The 11,682-nt window shown below is 41.3% G+C and overlaps 2 protein-coding genes across 3 annotated transcripts in view; one reads left to right on the top strand and one right to left on the bottom strand.

Annotated features, from left to right (window-relative positions):
- LOC121199043 (tumor necrosis factor receptor superfamily member 14-like) overlaps positions 1 to 11,682 on the bottom strand; it is a 751,306-nt gene that overhangs the window by 160,943 nt on the left and 578,681 nt on the right. The gene's annotated exons all lie outside the window — the stretch shown is intronic.
- The window catches only part of prkcz (protein kinase C, zeta), a 93,650-nt gene continuing 91,073 nt past the window's right edge, over positions 9,106 to 11,682 (top strand). For both annotated transcript variants that reach the window (XM_041062454.1, XM_041062445.1), the window contains exon 1: positions 9,106 to 9,362. In XM_041062454.1, the coding sequence (XP_040918388.1) occupies positions 9,286 to 9,362 (77 nt within the window). In that variant the 5' untranslated portion in view covers positions 9,106 to 9,285. The remainder of the gene's footprint in view (positions 9,363 to 11,682) is intronic.

The following is an 11,682-nucleotide window of genomic DNA, read 5'->3' as shown; positions in this document are numbered from 1 at the left end:
GAATGGGGTGTGGTTTTCTCTCAGATTCAGACCTTTTCATATACAGTCCTTTTTTACATTTAAATAAATGAAAAAATAATAAATATTTTACATAGAAACATACAGTTCTCTTATCCTAAGTCCTCATGAATCCTCCTTCACATCCTTCCATCCAGGTCAAGTGTTGAGGAAAAGAGATTTTCTTGACTCTGACTGCAGCCTATGACTCAGACCAAAGCAGCAGCACCAGTTACCTTATGAGGCAGCTGGATTCCAGAGAACTGCACTGACTGTGTCAATGAAAACATCTGACATGGTTCATCTTGTATATTTGGGCCAACTTTCACATTAACTGTAAATGTGTAAAGATACAGACACAGTGAACAGACTTTGTTGAGGCTCTTTCTATTTTCTCAGGTACGTTGAAGATTATTGGTCAGTACAGTGTATGAGATGAAACAATGTAAGAAGAAGCAGAGGAGGCACAAACAGCCCACTAGGGGAAAAAAATATATATGTATATATCTATATGTATATGTGTGTGTGTGTGTGTGCGCGCGTGTGTGTGTGTGTGTGTGTGTGTGTGTGTGTGTTGCCTGCTTAGTGAACGAATTTCATGTGATCGGTTTATTAGGCAGGGTCCTGTCATTTCACTTGGTAATGTCTTTAATGTGTCTCTGCATGACCTGTTCTCACATAGAGTTGTGAAACATCATGTAACTTGTATCCTCCACAGTCTGAATGATGTTCATGTGAGACTTTTTCCTTAAGTAAAGAAAAAAGAAGAAGACCACCACAACCTGTTTGGTTAGCATCCTCACTAAGCAAGGAATCATGAAATGAAGACGTGGAGAGGATTTCTGATCTGAAATTAAAAAAATAATACTTGACCTGTCAGGCAGCTTAGCTTTCCTCTTACTTCCTCAAATACTGATTGATACCAAACTAATCTATCAAAGATCAGGAGAAGCACAGTGGAAAGGAGGCCACAGCTTGTTTCTGCAGCCAGTTTCTGTTTCCCTGCAGCCAGATGATGTCTTTTTTCACTCGGTTTAATTTTGTTCTCTTTTCCATGGGAACTTCCGTTTGCTGTTTTGGATGTTGCTCAGCTAATGAACTGCTAGTTTGATCTTTATCTTTAACTTCTACTGTACAGATGACTTGGGAGTGGTGATAAAGCAGTGAGTGACACATGAGTCCTTGATGACTGGACCTGGAAGAAAAGACTAGACAGAGAGAAAACAATTTAGTCTGATCGTGTTCCTCAGAAATGACTCCTGCCTTAGAAAATGGGGCCTGTGAAGACTGGATCTGTTCACAAACACAGACACAGACTCCAGTACAAACACAGGCAAACTGACAAAGACACACTTGTCCTGACAGAACAAGACAAGATACACAAGGGCCAGGACTTTAAAATAAAACAGGAAATTCTAAACCAAACTTCAGTCTCCAAAAACAAGAGTAACTTGACTAAGGAAACACAACAGGAACTACTAACAGAACTAAAGAAACTAATCAAGAGTCCGGAAGTTCAAAGCATCCACAAACAAACCAAAGGACTTCAGAAAACAGTCCCCCTAGGGCTGATCATGACAACACATCTGGTCCCTCAGATTCCTGTAAGGAGACACAGCCCAGCCAAGTCATTCCCCAAGAATTAGCAGCTGAGGAATCAGATGGTTTTTGGGCGGCCTTACTGAGTGGACATTCCTCTTTGCAGAGTCCCTTTCTTTTTTTATACGAATGACACACTTCAGCTGGATCAGACCTTTCTTTTTGTCCCTGGGACCTATCTCACACCAACAGGAGTGAGCTCATGGACATAAAAACCTTCAAACCTATTCAGCCTAAAAATGAAATCCTCCCTCTGACCAAACACTGAGCCACTAGCACGTGTTAAAACATATTCATCAGCTATGACTGCAGCTGCAGATGCTGCCTTCACCATTTCCTCATTGATATAAGTAGAATGGTGAACAGGCAATGAGCTCTTGAACTGTTCTGACACAAATTCACCACACAAATCCTCATTGTCATCTATAGTGCAAGCAGAGCACCAACGTGTGAAATGAGTGAGACACAGGTGCGTTTGTACCTTTATACACCTACAGCTGGGGTGCATAAGGGTGTTGGGGACGAACAACAGCCTCAGCCCATACTTTGGGATGCACCTGAGCCAAATGTTATTAATCACATGAACAACACACAAAGACAACAAATGGCACTAAAAGAAAGAAAGAAAGTCAGCAGTCTGCACTTATCTCTCCTTGAGAGATTGTTGTTTTGGGCGTTGCTCAGCTCTGAAGTTAATGAACTGCGACTCTGAACTTTAACTTCTGCTGTGCAGCTGACAGGTTTCCTGTAAGGAGTTAAGACAGAGCTGGACACAACATTCTTTTATTCTTAATGCAAAACATAATGCAGATGCTATGAGTTAGACATGATTCGATCTGTTCGTACTCACTGTTTCAGCCATAGTTTCCTGTAAGGAAACGTGTCTCAGCCATTTCCTTCCCAGAGATAATGTCTCTTGAATCTCTAAAATCTCTTCAATTAGCAGTTGAGGATGAAGATGATGAAGATCGATGCAATCTCTTCATCCACCAGCTCAGAAAAGAGATGAAAATGATGCAAGGTCATCTACAGAGGAGCGAGGCCTGTGACACATAAAGGAGATCTTCCTCCTGCTGCTATAGTGACATGACAGATACCCAGCTACACTCATCCCCACAGCCACTGTTCTTATTAAATACACACGTGTAGATGCCAAAATAAGAGTGATTTATTTTATGTATTTCTTCTTGTTTTGTTAGGCTATATTCCATGTGCTTAAATGCAAATTGTGGATTTATGTTATAAGTTTCAAGGTGGTCTGCCGCCCCGTTTGTCTATGGGTGGAGCCAAAGTTATTCAGGTCAAGTGAGGCGCACAGGTGCGCCTAGTGAGTTAGTTCAAAGGCTGTGTGGTGCCTCGCCGAAAAAGTTTTTGAACGTGTAGTTTGACTGACTATGGGATTCTTTTAATCAGATATGTATATGGACACGCGTCAAACAAGCCTGACTCACACAGCCTAAGTGGCTTCTTTTATTTTTATTTTTTTTTGGAGAATATGATGCCGCTATAACACGTTATATGCAACTTAACACAACTGTTAAACTGTCCCAGTCCCTACCGGTTTAACTCAAACTACACCTACATGAGGGACAGAGAGAGAGAAAATGAAAGAGCATGTCCTCTTCTTCTTCTGTTTTGTCTTTAAATGGTTCACTACTGCCACCAACTGGAGGGACGACCATCCTGGATACTGGTTTGCACAGACTCCCAAGCAGGCGAGGGCAGTCCCTCAATGGGCTGAGAGGAATCACTGAATCAGGGAGGACTAATGGAAAGAGGAGGAATGATCACATTAAGTGTAATTCAGATATTTTCAGTCATAGTACTGACATGTGGACTGTACAGGACACACAGTAAGAACTGATTGTTGATTATTATTGCCAGTGGACCCTCCTGAAGCTCTTTACCTCTGTTATGAAGTCATTATAACTAAGCCTGCTGCTGAAATACTGAAAATCACTGCTGGACTCACCATCATTACTTAATAATAAGACTTCAAGTTACAACAGCTCATGTATATAAGTCCTAAAGACATCTGAAAATTAAAAGTAGACATTCTAAGTTGAATCAGCTAAACATACATGTTTACATTAAGTTAACAGGAAGAAATCAGCTGATTCCACGAAACCCCTGCTCAGTGTTTTACAGGTTATACTGACATTTAAAATGAGTGATCACAGGCAGCAGCTGAAGGTTTCCTACTGCTGCTGCATCTCATGACACAACCATGCTATTAATACTGCTGCTATTATTGGTAGTGCTGCCACTTATTCATGAATTAATGAATTAATTATTGCATGTAGAACACTTGTGTTGGTTTATAACAGGTTTATCTGAGCTGAGTTCTTTATAACAGAAGGAAATGTCTCTGAGAGGGTCTCACCCTCCCTGACCCTGTGACAATGTTCCATCCAAATACGTTTCCTCTTGTTCATTCAAACATGTCCTGATTTCAAGACAACACGCTTTTCTTTCCAGCTGTTCAGATTTTGCTGTATTTAGCCAAATAATTTTTAGATTAATTGGAATATTTTTCATGTCTTATAAAGTCTTTAAATGGAACATTTCCCTCAGACCCTCTAACAGCTCTTTCCTTTTTCTACAAAGTCATGATAACAGAAAAAAAAGGATTTCAGTCAAATCAAATTAGTTCTTGTAGACACTTTAAATGCTGCAGCTAAAATGATTGTAGTACTCCTGCATTAAATGCTGCAGATGCCACTACTACAACTACTCTGATAGTTTTTATAGCTATGAAAGACCCGTCTCAGATTATTTTTAAGGATGCTTAATACTTTTTGTATAATAACACAATATGTTTTGTCTTTTTTAAACAGTTTTAGTTTTAGTTAGTGCAATATGTGATTCCAGTGCTGCTACTAATTCCATAAATACTGCTCCTATTAGTAGTAGTACTATTTATTAACGGATTCAGTGTTGTATCTGGTTTGAGATAATGTGGTGATAATGGTTGTGTCAGGCTTTTGTCAAATGAAATTAGCTTAAAGTGCAACTACTGCTCCATCTTTGAGCTGCTGCTACTGTTAAAATTCAAAACTCTTTTTTTAGGTTATTAGCATATTTTGATACTACTGCTGCTTATAGCTACTGCTGCTCAGTGCTATAACATCTTTGTGTTATGTTCGCCTGTGCTGAACACTTATATAAATATAGCAGGTTTTTAAAAGTGTCACATCTTCTCTGGGCCAAACCCTCTGACAGTGTGTTCAGTCCAGATTTAACCTTCCTGCTGACAAATCACTGAAAGTGTGTTACACTAGTTTCACCCTCAAGAGCTCAGGAGATATGAACATGTTGCTTGAACATCACTACAATATGTCAAAGCTGTGAGATTATTCAATTATCATCATCAGACCACTTTAAAAGTGTGCACTCCTGACCTCTAGTGGTTGGAGTCAGTGCAACATGCTGTCGCATACGCCTTTTAGTAAATCGTTTAACTGATTCATCAGTTAATGTGTTGACATTATTCATTTAAAAACACATTTAGAGGAAAATGGGAAATTTATCAAAGTAGAAAATATTTTCTGTCATTATACTGACGTCTGAGGCGTAGAACAAACCTGCTGCAGAGGAATATTGTCAGAGGAACCTACTCAGGCCTGTGTGTGTGTGTGTGTGTGTGTGTGTGTGGCTGGTCCACTCATGGAGCTCTGCACATGTTTCCTGCAGGAGGGTCACATGTCTGGGTTTTACAGAGAGTCAGTCAGAAACACCATGACCATCTCCAGCATTGCATTAAAAGCAGAGGGTGGGAGACCACCAGGCTGGGACCTGTGGGGGACGGGCCAGAGGGGCTAGGACATGGCATCATCATCATGAATGTCATCCACAGGCTCCTGGAGGACTCTGGACCCTGGATCTCCTGCTGTCTTTTTCCTGCTGTTCTTTGCTGAACCTTTTAGAGAGACAGAGAGTGGAGGAGAGGGAAGGTCAGACAGCTACACCCTTTAGACTGGTGCAGTAGAGTGGAGACACGTGAAAACCAGCACTCAAGTACACATCTGGAGAACTCACCTGCAGCTGGACACCTTCTAGACTGGCCTGTGGGGCAGAGGTGGAGGACCGGGGGCTGGGGCTCCGATCAGCACTCTCTCAGAGTCTTCTCTGCAGAGGCTCCTCAAAGACTCTGGATCTGCTCTCCTGCTCCCTCTGTCTCTGTTGGTGGTGGACAGAGGGACAAAGTGAAGGACCAGGTCAAACTACTTTAGGTATGGTCCTCTCAGACTGCTGCTGTCACATCCGAGGATTCAGCCTGTGCTTCCTGTTGCATTTCATCCAAAATGGCCTCTGTTGCTGACCTGGGTATGACACTGCTCTGCTTTACTGTGAAACTGGTCCAGGGCTGGACACTGGTCACCATGGTTACCTAATCATCACTATACACACTGTTATTACAGCAGGTCTCTAACTCTTTAATACAGAGTGACAGGGAGGGAAAGTTACTCAGTTGAGGTGAGACATGGATGGACTTAATAAATCACTCGTTCTGATAATGTAATTATATGAGACATTGTCTGAATCACATAACATGTGACATGTGACACTCCAGCACACCTCCTCATTCACACGCTCCACGATGACGTCACGATATCATCTGCGTTGGATCCCCAGGCGACATTTCTGTCAATGGCGTCATTAAGACTAATGACGTTAGCGGCTGTGAGGCTATATATATATCAAACGCTTTCACTGACACGTCCATACTCCATTTGGGGAGGCAGGGACAGCCTAGACCCCGGTTCCAGACCCTCCTGCTGTCCTCCCCTCTCTCCCTGAGAGAGAACGAGATAATTCTCGCTCCTTCTTTCTCTTGTAGAGAGAGGGAGAGAGAGAGAGAGTTCTTCTCTCTCTTTCTCAGCCCCCCCCCCCTCCCTAAACCCTAATTCGGGTGGCACAGTGTGGCAGTGGTTAGCGCTGTCACCACAGATCAAGAGGGTTCCCGCTGCGAACTGCTCTGTGCAGAGTTTGTATGTTCTCTGTGTGGGTTTTCTCCCGGGTTCTCCCGTTTTCTCCCACAGCCCAAAAAACATACAAGGTTGTCTGTCTTTGTGTGTGTGTTTTGGCCCTGCGACTGACCGACCAGTCCAGGCTGTACCGCGCAGTGGCGGTTCTACACTGAATTACTCTCTGGGCGAGACCCCCTCTGAGCGGCCCCACCAACCCTAACCCTAACCCTAAACCCTAATCCACGAACAGTCATGTTTTATAATAACATTATTTATATTATAACAATCTCCAACTCCAACACTGCCAAAACAATTTAGAAATTAAAGTTATCAGAAATTAAATAAATATACTCTATATACATAAAAGTGGCAAATATATACACAGTCACACATAACAACAGCAGAGAATAACAATGATATAAAATAAAAACAATATAATCTTATTATTTTAGAATACCGTCATGAAAAAATAATAAAAGAATAATATACAAATAAAATATAGAATAAATATTCTGAATAGCACAAATCCATCACACAAATGCAAACACACTACAGGAAATTAATTTAGTTAATTTAGGAATTAATTATAACACTATTGCACTATGAGCAGCAAACAAAAACTGACACCTGACCTTTCTGACCTTCCTTGATGCAAAATCATCAATAATGTCATCATACGAAATCTGCTCCCCTACTAAATGATTGATACTGATGACAAGGTTGACCTCAGGTACGACTTGATCAACTTTAGCTTTGAAAAGCCTCCTCTATACAGTGGACCCCCGCCCATCCCTGCCTTGTCCGTTCCATCAGAGAGAGACCCAGAGATCAACTGTCCCCCGCGCCCCCCTCCCCTTTCCCCTCCTCACACAGCCTGAGCATGTCACCTTCTCAGCAAGCAGGTGCGCCTGCAGCTGCAGGGGGCGCCAATTTGCTCATTCCCCACACAGCCGGGCAGCCACACAGGCGGCTTCCTGGTTCGCCCGTGCCAAAAACCACCACTGGTACCGCGCCTCTCGCCCATGGTCAACTGGGATAGGCTCCAGCTCCATGTATAGAACGCGAATGGACCTTTTCTAATGACATTGATGCTTAATAGAATTGTTGAAATTAAAACAGTTTTTACTGTTCAATAAAGGTATTTATGAAGCTCTTACTAAGTTTGTAAATATCTTTTTTTCATACCTTATCTGGTTTACACTCTATTGTAATCATCCAAGATCACACTGAATTTGTAATGAATTACAGTAGCTTTATTTAAAATTCAATATAACAGAAAACTGTTGAGTTCAGGCAGTACAAGCCGAAAGCAGAGCTCAGGATCTCTGTGAGGGGATGAAGGAAAAGTGAAATCAGAAAAGAGGAAAGACAACCCTCATACCATTTACAATAACAAGAAAACAGGCCGAAGTAGTCACAGTTTTTGACCAGAGTAGATGGTTTTGAATAAAGAGGTTGAGCTTTTGAGGGGTGAACATGCTGAAATTGAGGACAAACTAAAAGGACAAATGATTTTGAACAAACCAAAATCAAATTTTACTTAGGGCCCCATGGAGGCTTGGTCTGGCCCTGCTGAATCCAGAAGTGCACCAAGCAGCTTCCAGCTGCCTCTAAGCCTTGACATGAGGCAGGTCGCACTTTTTGCTAATTTCTTTTGCTCATTTTAAACAACTAATAATCTGAAATGTAAATCATACCTGTGCAACGTGCAGTGCAATATTAGTTTTTATTGCCATTTTTTAGTCTAACAATGAATTGTGGTGATTTATGGAGCTGTTTAAGATAATAATCATTCTGAACGAATTTTACACACTTCATGCCAGAAACTTTTACTTTTACCACGGACCCGGCTTGTTTGAATAGTCACTCACAAGCGCACCAGTGTCCTCTTTACGTTGTTTACCAATTAACCAGCAGGTGGCGCTTCATTCTTGTGGTTGAAGCCTTAACCACCTTGTATCCATGGGAAATGTTTATTCTGTTAGCCAGTGTTTGACTTGCCCTTCAAGGACCTTCTTACAGTACAACCTCATTCATGAAAACCATAAAAAAATAAAGTGCACTTTCCCAAAACTTTAATAGGAAATTTTGCGGATATTAACAGTTAGTAATTACAGGGAATGAAAAAGACCAACTCTAATGCTGGAATATGAAAAGGACAAAGCACAGAGAAGGTTAGGTCCATTATTCAGCCTTCAGTAAATTTATTATCAAGTCGGTATCAACTATCATACAAGATCCAAACATCCCCATATGAATACTGGACTTTTTACTGGGGCAGTCAACCAACCCTGTCAGAAACACTGGGACAGGTGAATTTGGATCACGGTAACCATAGTGAGAAAGAAGAAACTATGTCAAGTTACGATCGAGGATTAAAAGATCGAGGATTTCGATTTTCAAAATAAAAGTACTACTCACATCCTGAATCCCATGACAGCATAGCTTTGTCATTATTTGTCTTATTTTGAGACGTAAAGCCGGAAATAGTAACAGTTATTCGAGCCAGTTTGACAACTCCTCCACCAGCGAAGCCTCCTAATGTTGTCTAAACGAAAGAAACTTTAAAGTAGCTCGACAAATTTTCTTTCTCCAGTGTTGGACGGTACTCTTGGCCGTGTTATGTGAACTTTCACCGTCCGACGTGACCGGGTGAAACAGCTGGTTCAGGCCTGTCCGGTTAACGTTTGGCTAGTTGGGAGGTAAACCAAACTGTACAATGCATATGCTAGCGTCAAACGGATCCATAATGGACTTGGACACGGAGTTGGTGAAAATTAAAGCTCACTACTGTGGGTAAGTAGCTAGCCGTGGGGGATAAGTGAGCTGTAGTTAGCTGGCTGCTAACGATGACAGGGGGAAACACCTGTGGAGCGGAGACTTTTAGTATGTGGTGGTGTTACGGGTCAGTGTGGTGAACTGTCCTCAGGACTTTTCAGCAAGGATCCTCGGTTAGAGCTAAGTCAGAGGGACCGAGGTCTGACTCCCCCAGGTGTACTGAAAATAATGAGAGTAAAATGATAATAACTGTAGCATGGGAATATTTCATTTGCTTTTTATTTCATTGCATTGTATGATATGCTGTCACAGTGGGATCAGTGGATCAGTGACACTATTCTGTGTTGTCTTACAAGGTCATTGAACTTATCATCTCATATCTATTTATTTCTATCACTTTATTTCAGGTTTTTTTTTAATTTTTGGGGAAATATCACTTCACCGTTATCTTTGAAGGAGTGGCCTTTCACTCTGTAATCCTCCACCTGTTAATCTTTGTTGAAGTGTGACTCCATGGCGAGATGCTGAGTTTCACTTGTTGTGACTGAGGCTTTCTTATCACAGCTGAGCTCTGACAAACATGCAGCGATGCCACTGAAAGTAGTAAAAAAGTAGTGAAACACCATTATTGAAGATCCCTGATTTATATCCTTATTCCTTCTTCCTTCTTCCAGTGTCTCTGCCTCAGTCACACTGTGTATCACTGATCATAAAGTGTAACCGGCTGTAAACCTGTCACTCTTCACTGGATCATATATCCATGAGTTGACTGGCCTGCCCTGTTTGTGGACTTAAATCACTGTGCCTCTCTACAGCATGTCAATTCTCTGTGGGTCTAATTCTTTTCTTGCTGCCTCATCTTTTGTCTTAACTACAGTTGTGGTCAGAAGTTTACATACACTCATCATGGACATGAATGTCATGGCAGTATTGTGCTTTTCCGTGGCAGAATGAGTGTTCATGTATGTATGTATGTTTTTGGCTCTGTGTTGATTTCAAAATACACACAATATAACATGTTCTTTCTACTGAAGATGTATGTTGTACATTGCCCCAGAAAAACAACAGTTCAGTAAATTCATCTAAAGCTCAATATTGATCATGACATTCATGTCCATGATGGATGTATGTAAACTTCTGACCACAGCTCTATGTCATCTTTGAGTACCCTGTGAGATTACATGTGGTGTTTAAGAGTTTCTTGCCATCTTATAAAACATCGTCTGGATCTTCTGTAGATGGGATTTTTTAGTTTTTACACCATAAAACCTCAAGTGTACCTTGAGATCTGTGAGGGCTCTGTTCTACTCTATTTCACAGTTAATGATACAGGTGCCTGGGTTTTCCTACTCTGCCCCAGGGCTCATCCCTTCAGACAGGCTGTCTTGTAATACTGCATTTGTCTGGTTTCCTTACCACTGAATGTTCCTACCAGTGCTTTTCATATTTGTACTTGGATCACAGTGATTCTCTGAGTATCTCACTGTTGGTTTAACTTCAGCAAGTTGTATTCATGGTATTTTCATTTTTATTGATGTTTGTACAATATGGGGATTTTTGTTTTCATCCCATAGAAGCACAGCAACACAGATGGATTATGTAAGGTCAGAATCAAGAAAAGGTAAACTCTCAGACCAGGTCCTGCACATATACTCATGATAATCTGTATAAGCTACACAGACCAGCAGTAGCCCAGGGGAGGTGAAGGAGGTTCAGTGTTATCAGTAGACCTGCAACTAACCATTATTTATGATAAAATGCTGTAAATAAGGACGTAGGCCTGGCTCGACAGCCCAGATACCAAAGTGAGTCCTGGAATTTCTCCTTGTGTCTGACCATCAGGAAAGAACTCAATGATATTGAGTTTAATCTGTAAAGTGTGCAGAGACTTATTGAGTGATGTTTGATGACATGAGTAAAGCAACAACATACTTTGATATGACAATTTGGGAGCAGTTCATGTTTGGCATTTTTAGACATAATAGCTGTGTGGATCAGGGTTAGTGGTTTTGTCTGGTTTGCCAGCCCATGTCTCAGTCTAAGACACTCAGCGTCCACAGTCGGTCTGCAATTAATATAAATGAACATACATGTTATTTTACATGTGGTAAAACTACATGGTTATTTGATTTACTCACTGTTGCTGCTGTAGTCCACAGTTCTAGAGCTGCCTTAGTTTTCATATTGTCTTCATTGTGTTATTCTCTAAATGCTAGCATGGCAGTTATAAGCATGCCATTGTAATGTTTGCACAGTAGCATGCTAATGTTAATGTTAACATTACGCTCAAAGTAACAGCTGTATCAGTGATCTCCGGTGCACAGACTATGTAACGGGA

This window comes from Toxotes jaculatrix, chromosome 2 (genome assembly GCF_017976425.1).
Source record: "Toxotes jaculatrix isolate fToxJac2 chromosome 2, fToxJac2.pri, whole genome shotgun sequence".
NCBI lineage: Eukaryota > Metazoa > Chordata > Actinopteri > Toxotidae > Toxotes > Toxotes jaculatrix.
The sequence above is the reverse complement of the archived record's forward strand: the minus strand, read 5'-3'. Positions and strand labels throughout refer to the sequence as shown.